This window comes from Pezoporus wallicus, unplaced genomic scaffold (genome assembly GCF_028554395.1).
Source record: "Pezoporus wallicus isolate ANWC-B61680 ecotype Strahan unplaced genomic scaffold, APGP_CSIRO_Pwel_v1 contig_11133, whole genome shotgun sequence".
In the NCBI taxonomy this organism is placed as follows: domain Eukaryota; kingdom Metazoa; phylum Chordata; class Aves; order Psittaciformes; family Psittacidae; genus Pezoporus; species Pezoporus wallicus.
Genome location: NW_026636583.1, coordinates 1,718,436 through 1,745,762, shown reverse-complemented (window position 1 = coordinate 1,745,762; position 27,327 = coordinate 1,718,436). Strand labels below are relative to the sequence as shown.

General features: G+C 46.8%; 1 protein-coding gene across 14 annotated transcripts in view; it reads left to right on the top strand.

The window, feature by feature from the left end:
* Positions 1-26,403, top strand: part of KCNQ2 (potassium voltage-gated channel subfamily Q member 2) — a 64,265-nt gene extending 37,862 nt beyond the window's left edge. For 2 of the 14 annotated variants that reach the window (XM_057400918.1, XM_057400917.1), the window contains 7 exons: positions 1,022-1,051; positions 6,330-6,383; positions 13,519-13,742; positions 14,266-14,374; positions 14,877-15,008; positions 22,785-22,908; positions 23,570-26,403. In XM_057400918.1, the coding sequence (XP_057256901.1) occupies positions 1,022-1,051; positions 6,330-6,383; positions 13,519-13,742; positions 14,266-14,374; positions 14,877-15,008; positions 22,785-22,908; positions 23,570-24,274 (1,378 nt within the window). In that variant the 3' untranslated portion in view covers positions 24,275-26,403. Of the gene's footprint in view, positions 1-1,021; positions 1,052-6,329; positions 6,384-13,518; positions 13,743-14,265; positions 14,375-14,876; positions 15,009-17,701; positions 17,810-22,784; positions 22,909-23,569 lie in introns of all 14 variants that reach the window. The other 12 variants (XM_057400924.1, XM_057400920.1, XM_057400930.1 and 9 more) reach the window with 11 other exon arrangements.
* The last annotated feature ends 924 nt before the right edge of the window (positions 26,404-27,327 follow it).

Genomic DNA, 27,327 nt, shown 5'->3' with positions numbered 1-27,327 from the left:
CAGGGCCAGGGCTGGTGCAGCATCACTCTGAGAGTGAATCAAGCTCCTCCTGCCCAGGTCTTCCCGCAGTCCAGTTTGTCCCTTATTCTGTCTGGGGAGAAGCAGCCTGCTCTCTCCCATGGGGCTGCAGGGGCAAGGCTGCTCGAGGACCCAGATTAAATGCAATTTCCCAGTGTGACAAAGCTGTGAATCAGAGCAGTTGGAGGCAGAGCAGGTTCTCCTTGTTGCTAAAGGGAAATGCCAACAAGATGCCTGGTCATTGAAGGTGAGGTATTTACTTCAGTGTGGCCTTAGCCTGGCTTGCAGTGTGATTGATGCCTACCCTTTCACAGGCGTTCAGCTCATTTTGTCCTCAGTGTCAATCAGGTGGTTTGGGATCTCAGTAGGAAATAATGTACAGAACTGGGGCATCCCGCTCCCTCCATCTAGCCTTTGGCAAAGTAGCTGCCAAGGGCTATGGAGGCAGAAACCCCACCTGGGGTGTCTGGATGCCAGGGCAGAGATCCATGCTGACGTTCCCCTCCCAGCACCATGTGTTAGCACTGCTGCATGAAGCCGTGCATCAAGAGATGTGAGATGAGCTCCGTTCCAATGGCCAGGGAGGAAAAGCACCAGGGTCCCAGGAGCTGTTCAAGTCCTTCCCTATGTGCAGAAACACCTCAGGGAGGTGCATTCCCAAAGGAAGGGGGCCTCTGTCTGAGCCCACAGAAGTCCTCCTGTGCTCACACAAATCACACAACCGTCGGGTGTCTCAGTCATGCGTAGGCACGAGGATGGGTTGGGGTAAACTCTTCAACCCTGTGCGTTGTATGTGTCTTCTCTGAGGTTGTGTGAGTCTCTAGTGATCTTCTGTCTGGGCCAGAAGCTCCAGGAATTAAGTGCTCCTTTCCCTTTCTTCTGTCCACAGCTTTCACTCTAGTTGTATTGTTTGGTATTGTCCTTTCGTTATGTTTTAACAGTGAAGCAGCAACGTCTTTTGCCACCTGACACCATGCTAATGTACTATTGCTTCTGTTTAAAGGAAAGAGCAGCAGCCTGAACCATCGCCAAGGTCTGTATCACTGCCAACAAGCCATCCCCATGCATTACCCGTAGATATCTATGTACGTGTGTGCGTGTGTGTACCATGTTGTGGTGCCATCGAGGGAAGCATTCTAGGTATTAACGTGCTTTTTCTGTGCTGTGGCAGTCCAATGTATCTCTGTGTTTGCTGGACCTTAAATCATATCTTCCTTCCAGTCTGCCTTGGGCTGTAGCTGAGAGGATAGTGAGGCTATGGGGGCTAGAGAGAGCTCTGGGCAGCACGGGCAGAGCTGGCAGACACTATCTGGGGTGATGGCAGGGCTTTGGTTTATGCTGCTTTATTTCTGTTTCGTTGCTGGAGTCGTAGCTGAAGCAGTACAACGAGGCTCGATGGGCACCCGTGGCTGGGTGATGCTTTGCCTGTGTCTCCATCACCCGACGCCGTGATGGATGGAAGTGACATGGGACCACGAAGCCATCGCCATGTCACCGAGTTAGCAACTTCTCCTGAGCTCTTCTTGCTGCAGGGCACTGCACGGGGCTGCGTGGACCTGCTGCTCCGTGGGACACAGGAGGGCTCTCTGACACGGCACGACGTTGCATGGCAGAGATTCCCTTTTCTCCAACCCCGTTCCCTTTGGCCTCACAGCCTCTGGATGAAGCACGGTCCCTGCTCCGTCTTCCCTCCACGCCTGGAGTCCATGGTGCAGAGCGTGCTCAGGCGGGCGCCCTCTGAGACGTGGCGAGCACCTTCCAAGGCCAGCCATAAACCTCACCTACGGGAGAGCTTTTCTCTATTCACATGTCCCAGGGAAAGCAGCAGGGCTGGTATTTGGGGGACTCATCAGATACTTTCCATCCCCTTAGAACTCCCTAATTCTGGTATTTTGTGTCCTATATTTTCCAGTTCTTTTAAGAAGTAATTCTGAGACTGAATCTCAGTTTTCATCTCGGGAGGCAGGATGTGGAACTGATGATCTGTGGAGATCATCTCCTTGCCTTTCAGATCTTCTATTTCATATCTCAAAACATAGCTTACAGCCTAAATATTGTAAATAATATGTTTTTCAGAAGCATAACTGGAGCCTGGCATTTTGCAGATGAAACTTTCTGCTGTGCCTTTTAGCTTATAAGAGGCCAGAAACTTAATTTTGCCCTGGCATAAAATCCAACCAAAGATATCTGGGTTGATACGGTGCTGACTAAAGGAAGGCAGATTTCATCCTTCCTTCCTTTCCCCTGGCCCCCACCCATTTTTCTGCCTTTCATTTGAGCTTTTCCTTTGCAAGCAGAACCTCTGCAGTTCTCCAACCGCTTTCCTGCCAAAGAAACCAAATCTCCAAGATCATGTTTCAACTATCCAGATTATGTTATTTTTCCCCCCATGCAGCCTCATAGCTAGAGCAAAGGCAGGGTCCATCCAGCTTTATTAAAGCAGGGAGCATTGCATATACAATGAGACAAAACCTCTGTTCAACACAATCAGCTCTATAGCTGAGGAAGTCTGAGGACCAATGTTAGGGTCACAGCATCCCTGCAATCACAGGCGCTACTCTTATTTCTTACTTTCGAATCTCAGTCCGGTCTTGCAGTGTTCATTTTGACCAGTTACAACACTAGGTTTGATATAGTATTTCTTTATAGGTGTTGCAGGTTTTTCCCTGATCATTTCTCACGTTGCTTTCTTGATCTTATGCCACAGAAAGAAGTAAAAAATAGCTTTTCACTGTCCTTTTTCAGAGTATTCTTTACTATGCATAGCTCCTTCATCAGGGTCATTCCCAAACGCTACTTTCCTGCTCCTGTGGTGTATCTGTCTCTTGTGGCACTGGTGGGTTTTGTTGCCCTCTGTTGTAAGATGCTAACCCTGAGCTTGCCCAAGCTGAGGGTCTGCAGTTGCTGTGTATATGGCATTAGAGTACTTTCCACATTGCATAGTTCAGCTGCCAAAGCAGAACCAAAGCTCTTTCCTTCTGTTTTGTTATTGCAATATCAGTTCTACCTGCTCCCCCTGCCCTGTTCCATCTGATAATGTCTTAGAGTTCAGGAAGGAATTTTGCACCTCCATGTACAGGGCTCCCCAAATCACTTGTTTTCCCAAATGAATGTTTCTGGCTCTTCTACATTCGTATCCCAAATCTCCCACCCACTTTTAGTTCCCAGCAGCCTCCCAGTGATGCTCAGTGTGTCATCCTGCCCTTGGAAGAGAAAACTCCTGTTTCTCAGCCCACCCGCCAGTTAATCATCCAGCTGATGCCCGTCTGTCGCTGATGACTGTTCCACTTAGGAGACTCCTTGGGATGAGCTGTCTCTCATAGCAGACCCCAGCACCACACTTCAGCTGGCAAAGCATTTGTCACTTTCCATCAGTGTAAGGAAACAGTCTTGGATCTGGAGATAGCTGGATCTTCCTCCTGTTCTAGCGATGTGTAGGGAGTGGCTGATTTCCTATGTCCCTCTTTCCGTAACTGATGCACCACAAATTCCTCACAGCACACAGAGTAGAAACAGCTCTTTCCCTCTTTTGCATCTTCATCTATTTTAAGTTAGAGAAGGGATGCTAGCACAGCTCATGGAGCGTGCTGTGCAAGACAAGCATTGCTTTGCAAGGTCAGGGCACATCCCAAATACCCCACAGCCATCAGGGTCGTGCCCGTGCGCCAGCAGTGATGCTGCCCTCTGACTCTGGTGCTGCTGTAGCTGTGCTCATTTCTGCCCAGACAGCACTCAGGGAGCTGCTGCCCAGGATGGGAGGAAGAGAGGAGGTGATGGGGTTAGCATGGTGGAGGCTTGGGGTCACCTGGAATCACTGGGGTGGCTTTAGATTTGGCGTTGTAAAATGGGACAGCCAATCTGAGAGACAAGTTACGTCCTTTCTCTATCGATGCTGCTTTGTTTTCCACCATGAGCTTGTCTGCATCCATCTAGGGCTAGGAAAGCTCTGTGCTGACCTGCTCGGGGTGGGCAGGAGCTCACCTCCCCAAGGCATGGAGCCCGGGCTCTGATGAGCAGAAAAGATGCTGGCTTTTTTTCTACATGCTACCAACCTCTTCCTCCTGTTTATTTCCCTCCCTCCTTCTGCTTACAAAGCCTCCTCTGTTGCCTGTCACTTTGGGTGCTGTGTCCACCCTGCCATCTGAAGTGGTCCCTGCCCTTCCCTGGGCTGGTTGCTGCTCTCATGAACCGTCCGAGTCCGCTTTGCCCCATAACCCCAAGGAAGGAGGGCTGCTCCATGGTTTTCTCACCCCTCCTGCTGCAGAAAGCCAGCAGATCAGAGTGATAACGGGGTTTGATTACTTCTATGTTAATCTGGCTGGAAATTTGCCGTGGCATCTCATTTCTGTTTATGTTGTCTCCTGGTTGTAATGTCAAAAAGACAAACATATGGTTAGCCAGGCCTACGGAGGCTCCTTTGTGAAATGTGTGCTTCGGATGCTCTTTAGCAGATGGTCTGATAAACATCTGAAGGTATCCATGACCACATTTCTTCCTCTTGCATTTTCCAAAGTATGATTTGATGAAAAGCTAAAAATTACTGAGCCAAATGATCAGAATAATACATTTAGAACAGAGAAAAAGAAACAGAAGGGTTCCAGGGAACTGGGAAGCCAAACCTCAGATTACTTTGTCCAGCATGAGGTCAGTCCTGTAGGCACAGAGAGGAACCTCTTTGCAAGGTTGTCCTCAGCTGTGGTTTGTCCATGCCCTGAATGAACTCCGCAAGACCTTGGCCATTGAGTGAGTGCTGGGCTGGGCTACCTTGTAATGTGTCTGTGTATCTGTGCGTATATCTCAGTTTCAGTGTTTGTGTATGTCTGTCCGAGATACACACAACATGAATATCTCTTTTCAGGGGTGTGATTAAGGCTTTTGTATGCACTGGAGGATGCCTTTGGTTGACTCAGTGGGCCCCTACTCATCCAGCCTAGGGTGTCTGAGGTGTTACTAACCACTACTGCCCATGGAGAACGGTATCAACCACAGGAGCCCCATGGGCCATGTTAGCCTGGGCTGGCGTTTGACCATCTAACCCATTAAACTGGTGTCAGAGACTCATGCTGGGACTGACAGTAATCTGGAAATAATCAGTTGCCTTCAGGGGAGCAGATTATTTGCACAGAAGGGACTGCAGCTTTCCATAGGGACTGCAGAGGACAGTAAGAAGAGAGTGATCCCCGTGTCTCCCTCAGGCTCTGCATGCTGAACATCCCGCTCCCACACTGCGATGCTCAGACCCCAGCTCCAGAACAGCCCTGGTAGCACCAGTGGTCCCCAGGGGGTCCTGGTGACTGTGGGGTCCCATTGTGGGCACCTGAGGAGTCCCCAGGATGCTGAGGGCGGTGTCGGCTGAGCTTGCTTGGGATGCTGCGAAGCAGAAGGAATTCCTGCCAATTCCTTCTCTGCGTGCCCATGAGCTCCTCCGATTGCCGAGTTCAAGTGTAAAATGAGGTTGGGTTTTTATGCCCTTCAGCCTTTTCAGTCTGACCATGAACTCAGCAAGTGATGCCACATGGGGTGATGGGGGCCACGTCATTCCCCTTGAGCAGGTAGAGGGCTGCTCCATGGCGTGGAGGACCCTGGTCGTGGTGGCGATCCCCAGGCAGGGCAGTGCCTGAGCAGTGATTTGGGAAGGGCTCACAGGAGCTGTGGTGGAACCTCAGCAAAGCCAGTGACTCCCCAGAAGTGGTAGGGCCCATGTAAAAAGCGCTATGAGAAACAGATGTGTGAACATGCATATTCAAATCCCTTCCCATAAGGGACTGCACCACACTCTGGCTTGATCTCCTTTCATGTTTTTAAATGCCAGGCTTAATATAATGCTGTTTCTTGTGTGAGAAGTGCAAATAATTCACAGATTAACTAGCTCTTTGTGATTTTTTTTTTTTTTTTTATGAAGAAAATTGAACCTTTTAGATGTTGTGGGACAAAACAAGGTAAAGTTTTGGCTCTCCATGGCTTAGCCAAGTTTAAAATTGTCTTTTTTTATATCTATTTAGAGGAAGAAGAATACTTTTTGTTTTCCCAATGCAGATGATCTCCCTGCAGTCAATTGTAGGTAAACTGACGCCACCAATTCGATGCAGAATGTGTCATTTCGAATAGTGACATTTATTGACCACAGCGAGACAAATTTCAGAAGCCCTCTTGATTTTCCTTCTTTAAATTCACTTAACACTCAAACAGATAAATCCTGTCATGAACCCGGCCCTCAGAACGCCTGTCTTTTAAACCTAGAGTCAGTAATCAAAAGTTTCCTGTCTGGCATTTGCTTCCAGGTCTAATTTTTACTCTCCCCTCATTTCCAGTAAAAGCAAACCGTGCAGAGAGTCACTATGCGGATGCTGCTCAGGAAACTCTAGGTACCACGGGAAATGCGTCGCACGAAACTAATCAAAAGCTGCACGGCTCATTCTCCCTCTACCCTGCTACCACCCGTTCTGATCACTTCTCTGCTTAATAGAGGTACTAGATGAGTAAAAAACAAAAGGTGCAAAGAGCCTCCCCATTGCCTGCTCAGAAATGAGCTGCTTCCTTGTCTGCTTGTCATGCAGAACGTGTGAATCAAAGAGACGAGGATGGGGAATTTGGTCTGGGTTGAGCAAGCCAGTGTCTGCTCAGCAAGGAAGGAGGCCAGGAGCTGAAGTTTAACAAATGATGGAAAATTACAAATAAAAACTATAAAAATTTTAATTATTTTCTTCTTAGACCCCTTCCTCCCTATCCCATCCCTTCTCAAGGTCCAGGGAATCCTTGTGAATTGAATTGCGCTGTACGGCAACATCAAATCAGTAGCATGAGAAATACCAGCTTCCTACCTCTGCTCAGTCACCGTTCCTTTGGCTCTCTGAACACTACAAATTGACCTTTCCTAGTCTTGTGGCCTTTGGAAGCCATGGCTTGCCTATCTAGCACCTCTACTACGCAGCTAGAGAAGGACTAATCTCAGCCTGTCCCAGCAGATGAGGGGATATGGGTTCCCCTTAGCATTGACATTGGCATTGTGAATGGTTCTGTTTCTAGATCCCGTGGGAACAGATAGCTAGAGCAGAGGGTTTCGTAGGAGCAGTGTTTTCATCTTTTTCATCAAGTTGTCAATTGTTAGGTAGCTTCAAGAATTCCCGTTGAGCATCCCTTAGTGCACCCATCTAAGGGTACCTAGATACGTATATCTTATTTTCCTTATGCATAAATACATCTACTTCCATGCCTGCACTGGAAGAGTCTCTTCCCCCACCCCAGACACTGCTTCTCAGCAGCAAACATGCACCTTCTTGAATTACCAAGCCCGGAGTTTGCATGCTGTGAATGCTGGCAGGAGAACCCCATCAGCTCGTCCCCTAGAGCCAGGCAGGTGGAAAGCAAGCCCAGGAGTGGCAGGACACTGAGTGATGCCGCATGTTTGTGAAGTCGGATTTTTGCATGCTCTTCTTTCTGGAGTCCGTTTTAATTCTCAAAATCACCAGTCTCTCTATCCCTCAGAAAGCCAACAAACTACAGATTGAAAACTATATGTACCTCTGATTTTCTCCATTAACTGTTCCAACCTGTATCTTTTCTTTTCTTGCTCTTTTATTTCCCTGCTGGCAATTTTTACTCTCTGTCAGTCTAAAGGCTGGGACTTATGCCTGAGACTTGTGTGTCCCAGAAGCAGTGTGGTAAATCCCATTTCTGAATGGGTAACAAAGAGGAACGGGGCATGACCTAGGCTTCATAATAAGTAGATCTCCATAGTAGGGAATCCTTTCTACCTGGATAAATAGCCTGTATCTTTGAGTTATCCTCCTGCTGTGTGTTTTGACAGTACTATGGCCTTCCTTGAAGTTTATCCTTGGAAGTTCTGGTTTAAAATATACACAGGCAGCATTCAATACAAATGGCAAAGATTTGATCAATAATGGACAACATTATCATGACTTGTGTAGTGTTTCCATTTGCAAGGTTGAGGTTGTTTTATCCATGGAGTTGTAGTGCAAGCAGGGTTTCCTCTGTGGAAGAAGGCTCCTTTCAATTGCTTAATGCTGAGGTTGGTTTGGGCAGAGATTTAACCAAGCAGTGGTATTTGTAATGCTGTCCTCTCACCTGTCCGTGTCCAGTTCTGTTCTCTGGAAAATCAGCCACCCTGATCTTAATGTCTTCCTTGCATGTCTTCCTAGGCATGAGTTTATAATTGGTAAAGCCACTATAATGTTTTTCTATTTTCTACTGGATTCCTTCTCACTGTGGTTGTCATGTCATCTCCTCAGTCTTAAGTTCTGCAAGGGAAAGAGAGGGTGGTACAAATGATTGTCTCAAGATCTTCTTAAGCCATTGGAGACCCTGAGAAGGAGGATTACAGATTGTGGTTCTTCCAGTCTTGAGCTTTGGAGTAGCTACAAGGGCATCTTCGTTACCTGCATCCATCCTGAACCTAGTGTTACACGCTCTGTGCTTTAGTAAAGCTATAGGTTAACTGTGAATGGACATAAGAACAGTCCAAACATCTTGCTTCCTGGACCCTTGGGCTCCCTGCCTGCAGTCCCCCACTGCACACACTGAGGGACACATGCCAGCACTTTGATGCATCTAAGGCTGAGTGCTAGAAGCCTTCACCTAGGATGCATATTGCAAAAGAACAGGAAACGATGAGTCAATCATAGAAAACTCAATGTAAGTAAATTAATAGAAAGCTCCTTAGAAGCCGTGGTTTCTTAATGCACTAAACCAATGATGTCTTGTCAATAAATGCAATAATGCAAGCATTTTGAGCCAATAATGTAACTGTACCAAGCCAGCTTAGCAGGTCTATCATATTCTGCTTTGTAAGAGACTTTCCTGGTGTCTGATGAAGGCACCACAGAGACCTGACAGTGGGAAGAAATGGCACAGAGGGCAGCAAAGGAAGGGTGTTTGCAGAGCTCTTGCCTGGCCTGCAGGTCTGGGTGTAGCGTGTTTATCTTAAAGTCTTGCTTAGGAATGATCAGCCAGCTCGAAGATGTGCAATTTGGCTGTTTTGCTTTGCTCCTGGAATGCAAACCAGCTGAGCTGGCAAACAGCGAAAGGTTGTGAGATGCAGGATGCATCTGATGTGGTTTTTGGCAGCGCTCAGCATCAGTTTGGGAGGAAAAGGCTGTGTGCTAGGAAGAGGGGAGAGATTATAACAGAACACTGCAAAATACCAAAGGCCAAGGTTAAAGACATGTTTGGCTCCCCTGTCCCTTCACTCACCCAAGGCCCCATGCTTGGCTAGGCTGGCATGGTGGCTGCAGGGATGGTGCAACTCTCTTCTTTCCCATTAGGATTTCAGCGCGTCCCTTCAACCCAAGTCCAACCACCACAGTGGTTCTGGATGAGGAGAAGAGGGATTACACACCATGATATTGACTGTTGGCTGACCTTCAGTTTTCCTTATGCCCAGGTTCTGCTTCTACAAGCTCCATCTCTGGGCTGAATTCGCCTTTGTAATGGCTTTCCTGAAATCACTGGAGACAAACCAGGCTTAGTCCTGTTCCTCTCTTAGTTTTGCATTAGTCATGGCAAGTTTTGCACATACAGGTGTATCTTCCTTGCCTTCATGTCTCCAGTAATTGGTTTCTGCCTCTTCTTCACACCAATGACCAGTGGAGCCCAGTGATAGCCCCCAAGGCTGTCATTGACTCCTGGCACTCCTGCCTAGTTTCAACAAGCATTTCTCACATGCCATGAGCTCAGCACAAACTCTGAGTTAAAAACCAGCTTCATTTCCCAGCAGGAGATAACCTCTTCCTCCTTTCTATAGCTTCTTGGAAGAGTGAATGCTGTTACTGGTTGAGTTCATGTGCAGAGATGGATCCGAGTCCATTGTAGTCCTACTCTAATTCTTGCTGCCTACAAAATGAAAGGAGAAAATGAAATAATGGCTCAACCATAGTTTAAAATCAATGTCAAGATGTTACAACTGATACTTTTTATTGATCCAAAATTACTGCTAATGTAATGAGTCCATATTCTTGAAAAGTGCTGATTTAATACTGTAGAGGACTGTGAAATCAACCCCAACCCAGAGGGTTTCAAAGAGGAGCTCGAACCCCCAGCATCCTCATGGCAGCTCACACGAAGGTTGGTTCTTCTGCATTTTGCTGCTGAGTCCTGGGTTGTTGGGCCTAAATGAACGTAAATGCAAAGCCCACTAAAGCAGTGAGCATCTTCCTATCAGCTGTGGGTCCACACATTGGTCCTTGTGTGTTCATCTGGCGTGGGCTCTCAGTTTTTGACTGGCTGCAGAGAAAAATTAGCTCAGGTTCTATCCTGTGTTAAATTCAAGTCAAAAGGTGAAGGTTTTTTAAACCTTCCCCAGGGTCAGCCTGGAAACATTGGTTTTTTGGTTATTGAATATATGCTTTTAATAGATGCCAAGTAGAATTGGTTATGAAGACCTAGGAACTAAAGCACTCCCTGTTTTACACTGTTATGGCTTCCCATAATCTTCATCTCTGGTTGCAAAGTCACAGTTTTCTTTCCCTTCCCATCCCCTGGCACAAGCAGGGCACCTGCCCTGTGCTCGTGCCACTCTTGGCTATCACGACTGAAAGCTTCAGTTCATGTTGTGTGTGGTTGTATTACTGCTTTCTTCATGGTCATGTCACCAGTGCATACATCTTCCACTGAGCTGAGGCTCATTTACCATCTACTTGAGTGAGAGCTAAGACACTCCACTCTGCATGACTTTCTGGTTGAATGAGAACATGATCTTGGATTTCCTGACAACATATATCTCTATATATGTCTATATTTCTTTTAGACTCTTTCCTACCAGCTCCTGCAGACCCCGACAGCATTCTCCTCTGCAGGGACTGTACTTGCACGTCATTCCAGATGTCATTTCCAATGAGAGAATTGCATGGCAGAAGGAAAAAATCCAATTAATTGTTCATATTGTCTCATGTTGTCTATGTTAAAACAGAGATGTTACATCAGGTGCTGGGTTTTTTTCTGAGTAGTGAGTATTCAGGAACAAAACTCACCCAGAACTTAAGCGTTCACCAAATTTCTATGAGGTTTTTTAATGTGTAAATAGCAGGAGGTGCAGCACTATCAGGCTTGAAGCTCTTTGCTCATATTCCCCACTGAGTTCAATGCTTTCTTTTTTGCCTTGCAAACATCTGCAGCACGTTTATTGTGGGAATGGAAAAGGGCCCCCAAAGAAAAGGCCCTGCTTTACTAGGTTGATAGGGGATTGCTTTTATGCTGAGATCGGTGATGGGAGCAACTCAGCAGAGGATGAGGCACAAAGAGATTGCTCTGAATTCTGAATCCTGGTGTGTTGCTGATTCAGTTTTATACAACTGATGTTTAAAAGATACCAGGTAGTTCAAAGCATTGATACTACTGAAATGCAGTAGATTCCAGGAATATTCCTCTGTAAAATCAGCTAAAATAAAGACAAACCAATCCAATTGGCCTATTTTGGATCAAATGACAGCATTTCTATCTGGTTTTAAATCTAAGAAACAGAGCAAGAATTGCTTTTAAACCTTTGGCTCATTATATATGATGATTTTGGTAGCATCAGTGACTAAGGCTTGTACCCAGAAAGGTATTTGGGCACCTGCTTGTTCCTAGATACCTGTGTGGATTTGCACCTCTGATTTTCAGCTCTGCTGATCTGTTGGTCCCATGGCTTTCAGACAGACGCTGCAGGTGGGCAGCACACTGGGTATGAATATCCAGTGTTTATCCGAGCTACAATACAGCATTAATTGGAATAATTCTGCCTTTTCTAACTTGGTCACGAGCAAGTTTTATCCCAAGTGTATTTTCCAACGCGAAGCTGTTGCCCAGCCAATGGGCACGGATAACCCTGCCCTGCATTCCTGGGATGCTGCATCCAGGCATCACCCAGCATCACGCTGCGCAACTGGAAAACGCTGCCTCAGCACCTTTCCCTCCCTGTAAACGTTCAACATCCCGCAATGTAAAGTGATTTTGTAAAAATAGCACCTTCTTACTCGACAGATCTGCTCCCTGTGTGTCTTCGAGTCACGTCTTCTTCCCTTACTGACACAACCAAATGTCTGTTCCTGTCAGCAGAGTACAGCTGGGGAAAAGGGAGGTGGATTTTGCTTTGCTTCAAATATCAGCCAAGTTCTGATTGAAGAACCTTATGCTGGCTTTGAAGGCAAAGCAGGACTGTTTGGCTGTAAGTTTTCAGGTGGCATTGCTGAGAGACAGAAAACCACAGTTCTTTGGTTGGTGACCTGGAAATTTGATGTGGAAATCAAAATCCCTGCAATGTTCTTCCTGTAAATTGAGTCAGAGCATTTGCAGCAAACCAATAAGTGGCCATGGCAATGGAGCAGAGTATTGGGAATTAAATCCATGGGTTTACTCACTTTTGAGGTACCTATATATAATACTGGCTGTATGTGCCGGTGCCTTGTGCTGGTTGTCTAACCTCTTATCAGTGTAGTTCAATAATCAATTGCTATTCAGAAAACAGCAAACGATCCAATACTGTTTGCAGTTGGGTTTCCCCGGTGATGTCTCTGTAACATTTGCCCTTTCATGAAGATTCACAAAATCTTTCAGTTTTCCAATTTTCCTGTGAAAATTCAGCATCTTTCTTAGGGTGAAAGTTTCTAATTACAAATTTCAGGATTTGGGAAGTAACCAGAGCTGGGCTGTCACCAGGCTGCTGCTCACTGAGACCATCTCTGATTCTGGAGAGATCTTTTCAAACCAGAATTGCAAGGTGTTTGTTAAAGAAATGGGATTCTAATAGAAAACAACAGCAATAACATGCCATATTCTGAAGCTGTCGAATTTGGCTTTGCACATTTGTGACACCCATAGCAGACCTGCAGATTGATGTTAGCTGATGGATTGAATCGTTACAGGAGACGAAGGAGTTGCACACTGAAGTGTTTGTGTTTAAGCATCTAAATATGTAACTGGAAAAAGTGAATTCTTTAGAATATCTCAAAAGGGCAGATCATGATTTAAGTGGGAGGAGATAGAGAAGCTGGAGAAAGGGGCAGGACAGGCGCTGAGCATCAGAAGTGTTTGCAAGTTCAGAGTTTAAGGTTAAAAGCTCTTCTGAATTGGTGTTTTCTTACTAGATACAGGGCTGTGGAAGGCAGTTGTGAAAGAAAAGCTTCCTCGCTCGTGATTGGAGCCAATCAGTGATTTAAGGACTCATAACCTCATTGTTTAACGTCATTCTGTCCCGCCAGCCCTGGCATCCCACGAGGGGCTTCTGTTCAAGTCCTCATTATTTTCTCTCTCTTAATAACCATTCTCATTTCACTCATTATGGCGGAAACATTTCTACGATGCTTGTGAAAATTCATTCAAATACATATATTTGGAAAAAAACCCAAACCAAACCAAATTAAAAAGCCAACAGCAAAACTACATCTCACTGCTGCTTGGAAGTGCTCTTGGTTTCTAATGGCTGGTGGGGAAGGACTGCGTGGTTTCCAGAATGACTCCTCCTGCTGTCTCCTTTTTGTCTTTGTTTCAACGTGTTTCTCTGAACAGTCAGAAGGTCAGTTTGAAAGATCGTGTCTTCTCCAGTCCCCGCGGTGCTGGCACCAAAGGGAAAGGCTCTCCACAGGCTCAGGGCATCAGGAGGTCACCCAGCGCTGACCAGAGCATCGAGGACAGCCCAAGCAAAGTGCCCAAGAGCTGGAGCTTCGGAGACCGCAGCCGAGCCCGGCAAGCGTTCCGCATCAAGGGAGCGGCGTCACGGCAGAACTCGGAAGGTAAGGGCTTGGGGTGCCATTCCAGACCCCAAATCCTCTCCGTCCCCACCCATGATGAGCAGAGCTGTCAGCAAGGGTGCTTACATGGGTCTCCTTCCACTTCTTATATATAGGAAGTATAATAAGAGATAAGAAAACCTTTACTGACATATGGTGATCATGTATGTAGCTGTGGCTGCCCCATCCCTGGCAGTGCTCAAGGCCAGGGTGGACAGGGCTTGGTGCAACCTGCTCTAATGGAAGGTATCCCTGCCTGTGGCAAGGGGTTAGAGCTGGATGAGCTTTAAGCTCCCTTCCAACCCAAATCATTCTGTGATTCTGTAATCTAGAGGTGGATGAGCTGCACTTGGCATTGTTGGACGTCACCTTGACACATTGATGGAAACGCTCTTATTTGGATGCTTAGCAAAGATACCTCTGGTGCTTCCCCTGGGGTTGCTGTTTGTGATCTGACTCATCTTTCCTAGCATGGCACCAGGAAATAGTAATGGGTTGTCTTTATTCCTCCCTCTCCTAAACCCAGAAGCAAGCCTCCCCGGGGAAGACATTCCTGATGAGAATAAAAGCTGCAACTGCGAGTTTGTGACGGAAGATTTGACACCAGGGCTGAAAGTCAGCATCAGGGCAGTGTGGTAAGAGAGGGAGAGGGGGGAAGCGGCCTGGAAAACCAAATCATAGGGGAAAAAAGAGGAATTTCAAGTCCAAGCAGAGGTGGAAATGCTGAGATGGCTGTGCTGCAGGCTGCTTTCCCCTGGGTGGCCTGCCCTCCTTTGCAGAAAACGCTGCCAGAAAGGGCAGTTTTTGCTGAGGGAAGGAATAAATAGAGAAACAGGAAAATCCCCTGCGGGGATGCATCCAAATGATCATTCTCACCAGCTTTGAGGTTTAATGCTGACATTCACAGAAGCAGTGCAGAGAGATGTACTGCTGATGGTCCAAGCAGCATCGCAGGACCACAAACCCCTGCATCCCCTTCACCTCTCCTATTGCCGCATCCTCTCCCAGACCCACAGGGTTGTGATTTATTCCGTTTTTCTTCCAACGCAGCTCCCTGTGGTGTATTTTATCTGCCACTAAGCAGGTCAGGCTGAAGCCCAGGGACTATATTTTGCCTTTCCTCCCCATCTCCTGCAGCATTATGAGATTCCTGGTCTCCAAGCGCAAGTTTAAGGAGAGCCTTCGGCCCTACGACGTGATGGACGTCATCGAGCAGTACTCAGCTGGTCACCTGGACATGCTCTCCCGGATTAAAAACCTTCAGGCCAGGCAAGAGACCCCTCTCTTTGCTTCAGTTTTTCACTGTTTTTTGGTCATTGTGGAGGTATTGCCAGGAGAGGGATGCTTTCCTTTGCAGCTACAACTTATTCTTTTTCTTCCTAAGAGGAAACAGCAAGGAAAACATCAATGCTTGTGGCTGGAACCCACAGGAACAAGCAGGGCAGGGACTGCAAATAGTGATGCTATGCCACTAAAAGGGCCTTAGTGCCCACCCCAGCATATACACACAGCTTGTCATAGAATCATAGAATGGTTTGGGTTGGAGGGGACCTTCAAAGGTCATCTAGTCCAACCCCCTGCTATTAGCAGGGACATCATCCTGTTACTTTGCTTCAGGAGTTTCTATCATTGTAGTATGTCTCATAGGTAAGGCTGGTGCTGTATTCTAACTTCTGTGCTCAAACTGTAGGCGAAGATGAGTTAGTTTTAATTGGGGAAAAAATGTGGAAAAGGGACAAAGGGAACCCAAAAACGCATTTAAAATTTCAATTTCTCCTAAAAGCCACCCCCAAACCAGATCAGCTCTGTCCTCTGACCAGGGGATCTGAGCTAAGCTTTTTTGTCTGACCGCTCAGATGATGTCCCACATTGAAAAGGAGACCCCAAACCCCCAGCATCCCCCAGCTCTGTCAGCTCAGCAGAAGTAGCCCCAGTTGTGCTGAGCTCGAAGGATGCTCAGAATAGAGGCAGGGCTTGGCCATAGGCTATCTCCAGTCAAAGCAATACACCATTTACTTTTACACTTGGGGAAAGGAATTATTTCCCTTGATGGCTGTGGTAGCTTAGCTTCCTCTGGAAACCACGGGGGAAGCTTTCCTTTCATTTCAAACCCATCTAGGGCCCTGGTAGGACAGGAAAATGGTGCTAGGAAAAAGAGGAATCTCTCTTCTGCCGTGAATCTCTCAGGGACCATTTTAACTCTGCTATTTTTGATGTTCAAGCAGCAGAGAGAACTTTCTCGGCATTGCTTCATGCTGTGCAGTTCCCAGAAGGTAGATTCTCCCTCCCGGTGGAGACTAAAATATCCTGGAGAATTTCCTCTCTTTCAGCCTCTCACCCCCGTTCCATAAAAACTCAGTGATTATAGACCCAAGACATGGAGCTGAATCTGGAGGGGGAAGAGAAGGAGGAAGGGCTTGATATTTCCTGACTTTAATAAGCTGATTGGATCTAAGGAGGAAATTCTTTCCTGTTAGGGTGGTGAGGCACTGAAATGGGTTGCCCAGGGAGGTTGTGAATGCTCCATCCCTGGCAGTGTTCAAGACCAGGTTGGACAGAGCCTTGGGTGAGATGGTTTAGTGCGAGGTGTCCCTGCCCATGGCAGGGGGGTTGGAACTGCATGATCTTAAGGTCCTTTCCAACCCAAACCATTCTATGATTCTATGAGATGAGAAGACTCCAGGCTGCCTTTGCAGTAGGGAGTGAGCCATTGGGGTTGTCATCTCCACAGGCTCTAGCTGGGACACGAGTTTTCAACACCCAAGTCTCCCATTACCTATCCTTTGCTGCAAAGACAAAGTTGGCTGTTTAACTGGGGAGGTTGAGGTAAGGAACTGGCGCTTTCAAAGACCAAACTGAATTCTCCCTTTAGCTGTATCTATGGGACTGCAAGACTAAGGTTGGACTAGGCTAGGGTTGCCATCCACCCCATTGCAGGGAAATCAGGAGGACTAGGAGCTGCTTCAAAAGAACTTGGATTTGGGATCCAGGGGTACCAGGCAGCTCACAGGTTTCAGTATCCCCTGAGCAGATCAATGATGGGAGCAGATCCCCTTTTGGGTCATCCTTCAGAGCACTCACCAGATGGGCATTAAGAGGTCCCATGGCTGGTCACCTGCCCAGTGAAACTGGAAGGGTCACCCTCTCGATAAGGCGACCAAGACCAAATGGCCTAGAACAGTGCACCCATATGGGGGAGCCCAGGGAGGTTGTCATGGGGCACCTTGGAGAAGAGATATCCTTATTGCCCTTTCCTTCAGCAATCAAAGCAGTGTGTTCTCCCTGCCAGCTCAGCTCAGCTCAGCAGGGCTGGCTGGGATCTCCCATAGCCAGGACTTTAGTGGATTAAAGCTGCATTCAAGCAGCTTGCTGGGGTGTTTACATGCACTTTCCTCTTTAATCATTAATGCCTTTGTCACTGTCTGTAATGTGCTCTTTTCAGTGTTGTGTTCACACTGTCTCGTGTCTCATCCTGACACCTTGCCAACCATGGATGTCTCCCATTCATTGAGTGTACAATCCTGCAGTGTACCTCACCGACTCCCAGCAGCTCGTGCTTTTCTGGCCTAGCTGAGGATGCATTATCTAGCACCGGAACTGAAAGGAGAACGAATATATGTTGTTTCATATCCAGCTGCCTCAATGGGATATCGCTACACACATGCAAATATATTCCAGAGGGTATCTGGGGTGGGGGGACCTCCTGATGATGTTTCAGTGGTGCCTGCATCCCCAAGTCTTACCCAGAAGAGGGAAGACTGTGGCTTTCACTGAGAGCCAAGTGGTAGGAGAGAGCCTTCTGTTTCCAGTGGGGTCTGTGTTCAATTTCTCCCTCTTTCTCTCTCTATCGTTCTGTTTTGCAGTTGTTTCTTCCTGCAACTTTTTCTGACCAACTTTTCTCTCCATGTTGCTTCATTATGCGTTTTTGCTGGTGTCTTTCTTTTTCTTATTTGCTTTGCCAGGATAGATATGATTGTGGGTCCCCCACCCCCTTCAACTCCCCGGCATAAGAAGTATCCAACCAAAGGACCCATGTATTCTTCCAAAGAATCTCCCCAATACTCGCCTAGGTTAGGATTCATCAAAATGCCGCTTTCTCTGGATTTTTCATTTGCTTTATGTCAAACCCCTTTCATGCCAGTTATAGGACGGCATTTATCACATGGATATTTATTAGCAGCTTGCTAAATCATGACTCGGAAGGGGTTGCTACTCTGGGTGTGCTCTGATTTACTCTCAGGAATGAGATTTCACGTGAAGCAAGCCAAAGGGGAAAAAGAAAAAGGGCATTCACAGAGCCATCAGTAACCATCAGTTTCTTCAAGTGTGTTTTCTATTTGCGGTCTTCTGGGTGTTAGAAAGCAAAATTATATCTTTTAAAATCTCTTGTTAGGCTATCTTCAAATGTAAAAGGTGGAATATTTACCCACAAAGCCAATCTAAACTCAGCAGTCTGCTTCCTAAAAGGCAAACCACTCCACACACAAGCAAAGGAGCCTCTGCTGCTCTTTGTACTTTGGAAGGAGTTTAATTCAGTGGGCAAAGTAAGAATGAAGTGTTTCATATCCAATGAACACAGTGGTCTCTTCCTTGCTGATGTAACTCTACTGACCATGGGAGGGAAAATGTGTTAAAATATTAGAACCATGGACTCATATAAAATTAGTAATAATAACAAGTGTAATAATAATAATAAAAATCCCGATTTTTTGCAAGCAAAAAGAGCAGGAGTCAAACCCAGCCCTCAGTCACACAGCGAGACTTTTCTCATTGCCTTCATGAAAGTCTCTCCTTAGGTAAAACCTTACCTGAAGCTGATGCCACAAGGAACATATCCTCACTGAATTACCTGGTTTTAGGGCATTCTGAAGTCTGATCAGCAGGGCCATGTGCTGAGCTCTCTTTTCACCTTGTATTGAGACCACTGGAGCCCAAGGCCAGTATAAATACTTGCCAGAAAGTAATTTTCCATGCACAAATAGTAGGTGATTTTTAAATGCAGCAAGCTTAGTCTCAGATATTCTTTTCTAAATATACTTGCCCTTCCTAAGAGCTAATATGTGACAAAGCTCTTGATTTTGATTTAAGCTGCTCTGAGTAATCTTCACTAGAGGAATGTGAGGAGAAGGAGCATTGAAAGCTTACCTTTCCCCACAGAGCCTGCTCAAAGATTAAAAGAGAGGGAATTTTCCAGAAGCCCCAAGCTTTATGCTTGGAACATAGATGCTTTCAGGAAAGCATTTTTCCTATTTCTCATTCCTGCCAAAGGATGAGGCCCAAAAGTAGTCTGTAAAAGGGAAACCACTTTCTTACCTCCAGAAAAACTTGATTTTAAGATGACAATGCATATTCCAACGATTTTGTTGTATTTAACCTATGAGATTAAGTGTGCAACCAGCTCATGTCCCATGAGCTATGTCACCCCCATGGATTGCGTGGTGGGGCTCTAGCGACAAGGGCTCAGTTCAGCCAGAAGGTTTCGGCAAAAGCAGCTGGATGCTGGGGGATGTCCATTGTGGTTTGGCTGAAGGTGTTTGCTCCCTGCTCTACACACAGACAATTGGGGTTAAATTCCCTTGATTTGCAATAGAAGAGGTGCAACCTCTTGATTTTTAAGCGACAGGTATTAGTCAAAGTATGTCTAGAGCTTTATTGCCAACTGAAGAGGTCAGCCGCCAGTCCTGTGACGTGGATGAAGGGGGTTTGGCTTCAATGCCTGGATTGTGCACAAAAAATTATAAAAAAAAAAGAAAAAAAAAAAGAATTGAATATCTATTCCCAAACACTTCATTTTTATCTCATTTGAGCCGTTTGACCTTTTTGATGTCTGCTTCTGGCCCGAGGGTGACATATTACACCTCTTTGCATGCACTGTTAGCATGAAGCATAATGAAGCATGAGAAAACCTGCACTGTGGCTGATGCAAGACCTTGCATTTTTTTTGTACCATTAGAAAGAAGGAAAAGTACCAAAGTTTGCTGTAAGGAGCAGCCCCCTTTTCTCTCTCCCTCCCAGGCTAAGGCCCGCAGAGCCTATCGAGGACAGCAGATGGCACAGTTTGTCGTGTCAATGCAGAAACCTCTGCATCTTCTACCACGAAGGGTAAAACGTGAGGCTGGCTCTTCCAAGGCCTCAGCTGATTTCTTCCCTCTGCTCTGTATTTGACACAGCCAGAGTTAGCGTTGGGAAGACGCAAGGGATGTAGTGCGGAAGTGGGGTCTGGCATCTCAGGAGATACATGGTCCTTTGTCTCTATCCCCCTCTGCTTGCAAAGGTGGAATATGTTCTCTCTTCTTCATCTTTTGAGCTTTGCTGCTCAATCTGGACAAAACCTCAAACTCTTTTATAATGGCTAAAAGGACCTCTTGCTCTTTTCAGTGCTCAGCGAGGTATGGATGGGGTAGGAGCACAGAGGAAATCCCTCTCTTGTATCAGATAAGGCACAGATGAAATCTCTGCACTCTGCTGAGGGTAGGAGCACTCTCCTCTGGTCTAAATATTGCCATGGGAAGCAAAGGGCTGGGAGACGTGAGCCTAGTTTCTCCTATCAAAAGAGAAGGACTTGGTTCACCTTCTTCTCTCCTCTCTGCAGTGAAGTCAGTGGCCCACAGGTGCCCCCCACACCATCCTCAGTGCAGAGCCTGCCTCCAGGGCGAGATCTGGCTCCCAGGTTTCTCAGAGGTGTGGAAGATGACCACCTCAGGAGTCAGAACTGTGTTAAAGTATAGACACGAAGGGAATGAATGAAGCAGGAACTCTCCTGGGCTCTGGTGTCAATGGTGTATGGACGCGGGCTTCTGAATACTTTATAGTGAGCCCTGTGAAGGGCTTCAATCCTGCTTTTAAATCACAGCAGGTTCACAGGCAAGTAGTGTCTAGCCTGAAAGTGATTTAAGAAGCTGGTGCTCTTCTATGTGATGCTAGTGATCATCTGGCCTCCTGTGCTTGACTTGCGTCAAGTGAGGTTCACCTCATGGATACCTCTTCTCTTAAGGACATGGAAGAGACTAGAAGTCCTTCCTTAGTTCCTGCAAGATTAGCAGTAGGGTTGCACAAGACTCTCTCTGCTGTTATGATGCACCATAGCATGACAGTTTTCCTCTGTGTTAGTCTGTCCTGCCTCCCTGCTCTACTCAGCAACTGTTGAAGGACATCTCATTTACATCAGTGGGAACATTTCAGTGTTAGTGCTGTGCTAGACGGGACACAAGGACCCCCCGATTGGTCTTGACCTCATGCAATATTCAGTAGTGTTTAGACTTTGGGCCTCCTTAAACTCATGATCATTGTTTTACTAGTCTACTTGCTTGTGCATACAGGAGAGGAGTTCGTACAGTGGCTGTACTACGCCTTGACTTGTGATTCCAAACCAAGGTAGTCGGAGGTATCCAATTTAATACCTCTTTGCTTACACGGTAACAACATTGTCATAGGGTTTCTTGTGCTGTATGTAATGTCAATAATTGCATCCCTTGTGGGGAGTTCCTGTACATGTCAATGATTTCCTTCTCCCATTACAAGAGAGAAATAAGGCATGCGTATTCCTCACACTTGTAATTGTAGCACTCGGTGCTCCTTGTACTCCTGTGCTTATATTGCTAAGCAAAGGATCAAACATAACTTCTTAAACGGAGTGGCATTCTGTCACATCCCTGCCCAAATGAAGTACCTTCTGGGATCAAAGATAAACTCCACAATAATTGTTGGCTTGTATTTCCTGTCTTTGGTGTAATGTGCTCATCCGCTTCATCTCTTTGAGCCAGATCTTCTGGTGCTGTAAGCTGCTGTTGCTCTAATATAAGCTAAGGGAGCCACGCTGGTCCGTACCCACTGATATCTGTCCCTTAATGTCAACAGCCAACATATGTATGAAGTCCCTGTCCAATGTAAAGAAAACAGGTAGCTCTTGTGTTGGAAATAGCCTCACATCTCATTCCTTTCCTTGGTTTTTGTTTGTCCATTTTCCCCTGTCTGTCTGTATTCAGCTTCTTCCTTTTCCTCCTCCTGGTGCATGGACCCATGGCCCACACGGCAGAACTGCGTAAGGAGCATTTTGAGTTTCCTGCTCAAGAATCCTCAACTTGGTTTCAGTCAGATGAATTAACCCTTCTTTTCCCCTGCCACCCTTACGTTCGGTGCATTATGCAAGGGTAAAGTTTGCCTGGCATAGAATTAGGTTATAAACTGGGCTGCCATTAAGAAGCTATTCCAAAACTGACTTTTGAAGGATCAAGAAGCTCTGGTGTTTACTCTAGAAAACTTATAGTTAATGCCTCATACAATTGACTTCCAGCTTCCAAAGTGGCTCTGCCCTCCTTCGTCCTCTGAATACAGAGCTGTATCTATGCTGTGTTTCTGTACTGGGGATTTGCAAATGTAATGTGTGTAAAGAAGCGTGTGCCAAACAGCACGCTACTGGCAGGAGTGTCCTCTGCTTTTACCAGCTTGGAGGCCTGCTAATAGAAAACGCCTAATGATACAGGTATGAATTGCAGTAGCATTTAGATGAAGGCAATTTGGTAAAGTTTGGTGAGTTGTAACCAAATTCAGCCCTGATGTAATTCCACTAAAACAACACTTCACCTCTTTGTATCTTAGGGCAAGTGGCTCATTTTCATGGGCATGAGAATTCCACACTTACATTTGCATTGAGGAGAGGAAACTGCTGCAAAGACTGAAATAATATCCCATTGACATATGCTACACAGACAACTTGGTCTTCCCCAATGAGAGACAAACAAGAAGTGAATTGATTTGGAAGAAATTCTTTGCAGTGGGTAAACTTTCTATGCATAATGTGCCAGGTTTGATCTGTACAAACAGAACTGGGTAATTCCAAACTCTGCTAATACCGCTCTGAATTGTGCATCTGAATTAACACTTCAGTGCCACTGCGTGTCTGTGAGTGATCTGGAGTGTTGGTTGGGAGAGAGGCTGTTGCTTTGTCCCATGGAGGCGCCGCGAGCAGAGCCCTCCTCGCCTGCTGCCTCCAACTGACTCCAGGTCCTTTTCCGGGGCTGGGGGGGGATTTTCTGATCCCGGTAGAGTTGACCAGATCGTTGGGAGAGGATCCTCCATGACCGACAAGGATCGGACCAAAGGGCCAGCGGAAGGGGAGCTGCCTGAAGACCCCAGCATGATGGGCAGGCTTGGGAAAGTGGAGAAACAGGTAAATTGGGTCAGGAAAGGGTTCTTATCAGAGGGTGGTGCATGCTTTATGTTGCACGCTTTCTGTTGGTTTCTTCTTGCCTTAATTTCCCCCAGTGGGACGTTACCATTTAGAAGAAGTAAGAGCTAAGACTGTTTTGGAAATGAAACAAGGTGGATGTTATGAAAGGGTACTTAGAAGCTTAAGTACTACTTTCAGAACAGGTATTTTGGAATCTCCTCATGTAGTCTACCAAAAGTCAACATTACTTTTGAAAATGGGCCATTGGTTTCTTTGCCACCGCACTAGACATGTTTCAGGTGAGGCCATGAGCCTGGCTGCTGTAGCTGCTGTCTTTACTGAAGATTAAAGTCTCCCTAGAGGATCAGAAATCCCCATGGCATCTGAGTCCAGAAAGTGTCAAAAGCAGTAAGGAGCAGAAGGGATGAGAGGCTGCTCCAGCTTTCCTGGAATTTGGTGCCTGTCAAAAAGTTTATAGGAGTTTAAGGAAAACCCTGCAACAAGGTGGAGAATTAAATGCTTTAGAGCAGGACAATTAATTATTTACTAAATGTTTCAGTGTGATGTGGGTCAGTGTAGGCATCTACGAAGTTGTGCTCAGGATATTAATGTGCTTCCACCCACGTGCAGCGTGTAGCACTGAAACTGTGGTGTTTTGCAGGTTCAGTCAATGGAGAAGAAGCTGGACTTCCTGGTGAACATTTACATGCAGCGGATGGGCATCCCACCAACGGAGACGGAGGCTTATTTTGGGTCCAAAGAACCAGACCCAGCGCCTCCCTACCACAGCCCCGAAGGCAGCAGGGAGCACATTGACAAGAACGGCTGCATCATCAAGATCATCAGGTCCACCAGCTCCATGGGTCAGAAGAACTTCTCTGCCCCACCAGTCCCGACCAACACATGCCCGCCCTCGACATCATGCCAGCGGCAGAGCCACGGCTCCTCTCCCGTCGGAGACCCCGGCTCGCTGGTCCGCATCCCACCTCCGCCTTCCCACGAGCGCTCCTTGTCAGCGTACAGCGGCGGGCACAGGGCGAGCGCCGAGTACCTGAGGAACGAAGACATTACAACCAAACACCATGAGAGTGCCATGAGAGACAGCGACACGTCCATCTCCATCCCCTCGGTAGACCACGAGGAACTGGAGCGCTCTTTCAGCGGCTTTAGCATCTCCCAGTCCAAAGAGAATTTGGACATCCTTAACAACGGTTGCTATGCAGCCGTGGCCAAAATCAGACCCTACATTGCAGAAGGGGAGTCAGACACCGATTCTGACCTCTGCACGCCCTGCGGTCCTCCTCCCAGGTCGGCCACGGGTGAGGGACCCTTTAGTGACATGGGCTGGTCAGCCTCCAGGCAGTGAAGCCTTCTTGCCACCGAGCCACATCCGAGCGCTGGCAGCTGCCCATGCATCGAACTTCTCAAGGAGATCGACAGCTAAGGTTTTCCTCCTTCTAGGACATCCTTAGCTGGCAGATACTTTCTTACTCTGGGGTGGGGGAATGAGCAGGTCGGAGCCTGCCCTTGTGGAAGAGGTCATAGTGGTGAGCAAACTGGAGCCGTGAAGTCCAGATTTCTTTCATACTCTCTTTCTAAGATCACTGGGTGAGATTATTTCATGGTGCAGGGTAGGCAACTTGCATTTCTTGGGAACCTTCAGAAGCGCGGGGCAGGAATAAACCAGCCAGGCAGGGCTTTTGGAGGTCACAGTTACAAGTGGGAGGTGGGAATTGCCGTGTCGTGGCACCGGTGATTCCACCTTTAGGGATTTTGGAGTTGCGAAATGAACACGTGTCTGTTCCTGTCTTAGATTTCAGGTCATGGGTAATTACAGGGGGGGTGTTACTCTGTGGCTCCTCATTAACAGTCAGGTAGGTGGCATAATTCCAGTATAATACATGGAAGTGTTGCGTAGGCCCCTGGAGGAGAGGGATGGTGGTTGGAATATTTGCACGAGCAGAAGACATGGCCTTAAAGTGGGACAGGTTAGAATACTGCTCTAAACCAGAATGGTTCGGAAATTATCCCATCTTAGAACACTGAAAGAAGAGACACAACTCAGAGGGCAGAAAAATGAGGCAGAGGAGGAACAGAGACTGTGGGGCTGGAATGTTATGTTTTAAACCATGTATTATATTTAATTCTCTCTCCTCCCATTGACAACGGACCTGGAGGTGCTTTGGAAGCAAAGGCAAACCAAAGGCAACCCATCGCCATGGCAGGGCTGCCATGGTGTGAAGCCATTCTCGTGGCCAGCAGTGCTATTGTGGAGGCACCAGAGCCACCAGGCCGATGGGAGAGGGTGCATATGCAAGATGCAGTGGTCCTTGCGTTGCTGTGAGTTAAGTGCTGAGCTCCATCCTTTTGAAGCCCTGTTGGTCAGAGGGGGCACTTTTCCTACAGTTTGCATTGTGCCTGAACACTTTTGCACACACTATGCCCTGTGATAAACCTTCCCTTTCTTCTTCTGCCCTGCCAAGAATCTCACACCCATGTCCTCGGGACATCCTTTGGTTTTGTTTGGACCCCTTGAGCTGAGTTAAGAGGTACTTCTTCATTTCTTCATGGTCTTTCAGAAGCCTCTTACCTGTGCTTGCCCACAAGTTGTGCCAATCCAAGTCTGCCCCGTTTCGTTGTGGTTAAAGTAGTTTCTCTTTGAAAGGTGGTTGTATCATTGCCAAGAACCTCAGCAGTGCATTCAGCTGGGGGAAGGTGAGGGGAAAAGTGATGCTCAGAGTTTCTTTTGGGACCAAAATGAAGTCACTTTACATGGATAGGTGGAAAGGGGTTTTTTGCAAGGGGGTTAAATCAGGAAAAGTGGGGTTTGGGATCCATCTCCAGGGCTGGGACACCATGGCTGGCACTGTGCCTCTGAATCCTCCCATGCACCTATGGCCCAAATCCCATATGGGTTTTCTGCTGGTGCTGTGCTTGTGGTTTCAGACCCCATCTCCACATTTTCTCTGTGTTATAGCAAGAGCTTGTGAAGGATATTTACGTGGCAGCTTCATTTCTGTGTGGCCTTTGAGAGGCTGAACATTGGCTTGCTTGGGGTGAAGGGAGAATCACAGCCTTTTTGTCTCCTCTTTGCTTGTGTAGAGGCAGCAACCAGGGGAGACTCAGGACTATTTGGGCCTTAGAGAGGATGTGGGTGCAGACAGGAAATAAACCCATCCTTTTGCTAGTGCTCAGGACCAACACACAGGTCTTCACATAGGACTGAGGTGTGGGGAAAGGCTCTACACAGTTTTTCCTGCCATTTTTCACCATTTAGGAGGGGAGAACATTTTCCTCAGAGGGAACCCAGGCTTCCAGCTATGATCATTCCTTTCCTTCCCATTTGATCCATTTTGTCTCCTGCAGTTTTTCCCTCTCTGCTTTGCTCCCAAACTCCTTTTGGCTCCAGATTTCTTCGTGCAAAGGGAACCCAGTGATGCCCTTGAATTCCATACAGAGAAATCTTTGAGTGCAAAAAGGCTGTAAATGGTGCAGGTTTGCATGCTGCTAAATGAGTTGGCTTTTGTTAAGAGCAAGAAGTGTCAGCAGGTCCCTGATCGGACTTGGTGGCATGGTTTTTGTAGTGACCACAGAATGGAAATGGTGTTGGGTGAGGCAAAAGTCAATGTTGCTCCAGCCAGCTGCTCCCTGCAGCTCTTGTCCAAGTCAGAGATAACACTGATTTATTACCTTATTTGTTTGCAGTTGCACTTGGAGGGAGGCCTACTGGAAATCTGGCACAAAAGAGTCTGATATAAAGGCAGAACACCAGGTGGGGATGAGGTCATGCAGTATTAAAGATGAGGCCTTTACTATAGGCGGCGAAGTCAACAGGACTTTGAGGCACAATTGCTGTGGGATGTAATTTTTCTCTTGTCCTAATGTAGAAGCCCTATTGGCTCCATTTTAAATATCCATTTCTTATTGCAAAATCCCCTTCTCCTTCCCAGATGATGTTAGACCCTTGAGAGCAGATGCTGAAGGTGCCCTCTTGAGTTTTCCATCACCTGAAATCCCAGCAGTCTCACCTCCTTTAGGGACTGCATGGGAAGAGTTGTTTTCCCTCTTCAAATTGCTACACCAGGGTTTATAAAGCTCTTTTGACTTGTAGCTTTAAAAGGGGTTGGATTTGTCCCACAATCACTGATTATGGAAAACTGGTTTTATATAAAGGCAGCACAGATTGTGTCTTACTGCTACAAATTCCACGTGGAATTTTTTTGCAAAGTGTAAGAAATATCCCACCTTTATCTGTGTCACCATTTCCAAGGACTTCTGACACATGCCTCCAACCCACAGCCATGCCATAAATCATCACTTCTCATTCATCCAGGCAAAATGACCTGGATTTTTGGGTTAGCCTACATCAGAATTAACTCTTAAGTTATGCTCCTTATTTCTGTGAAATGAGTTGTGCCT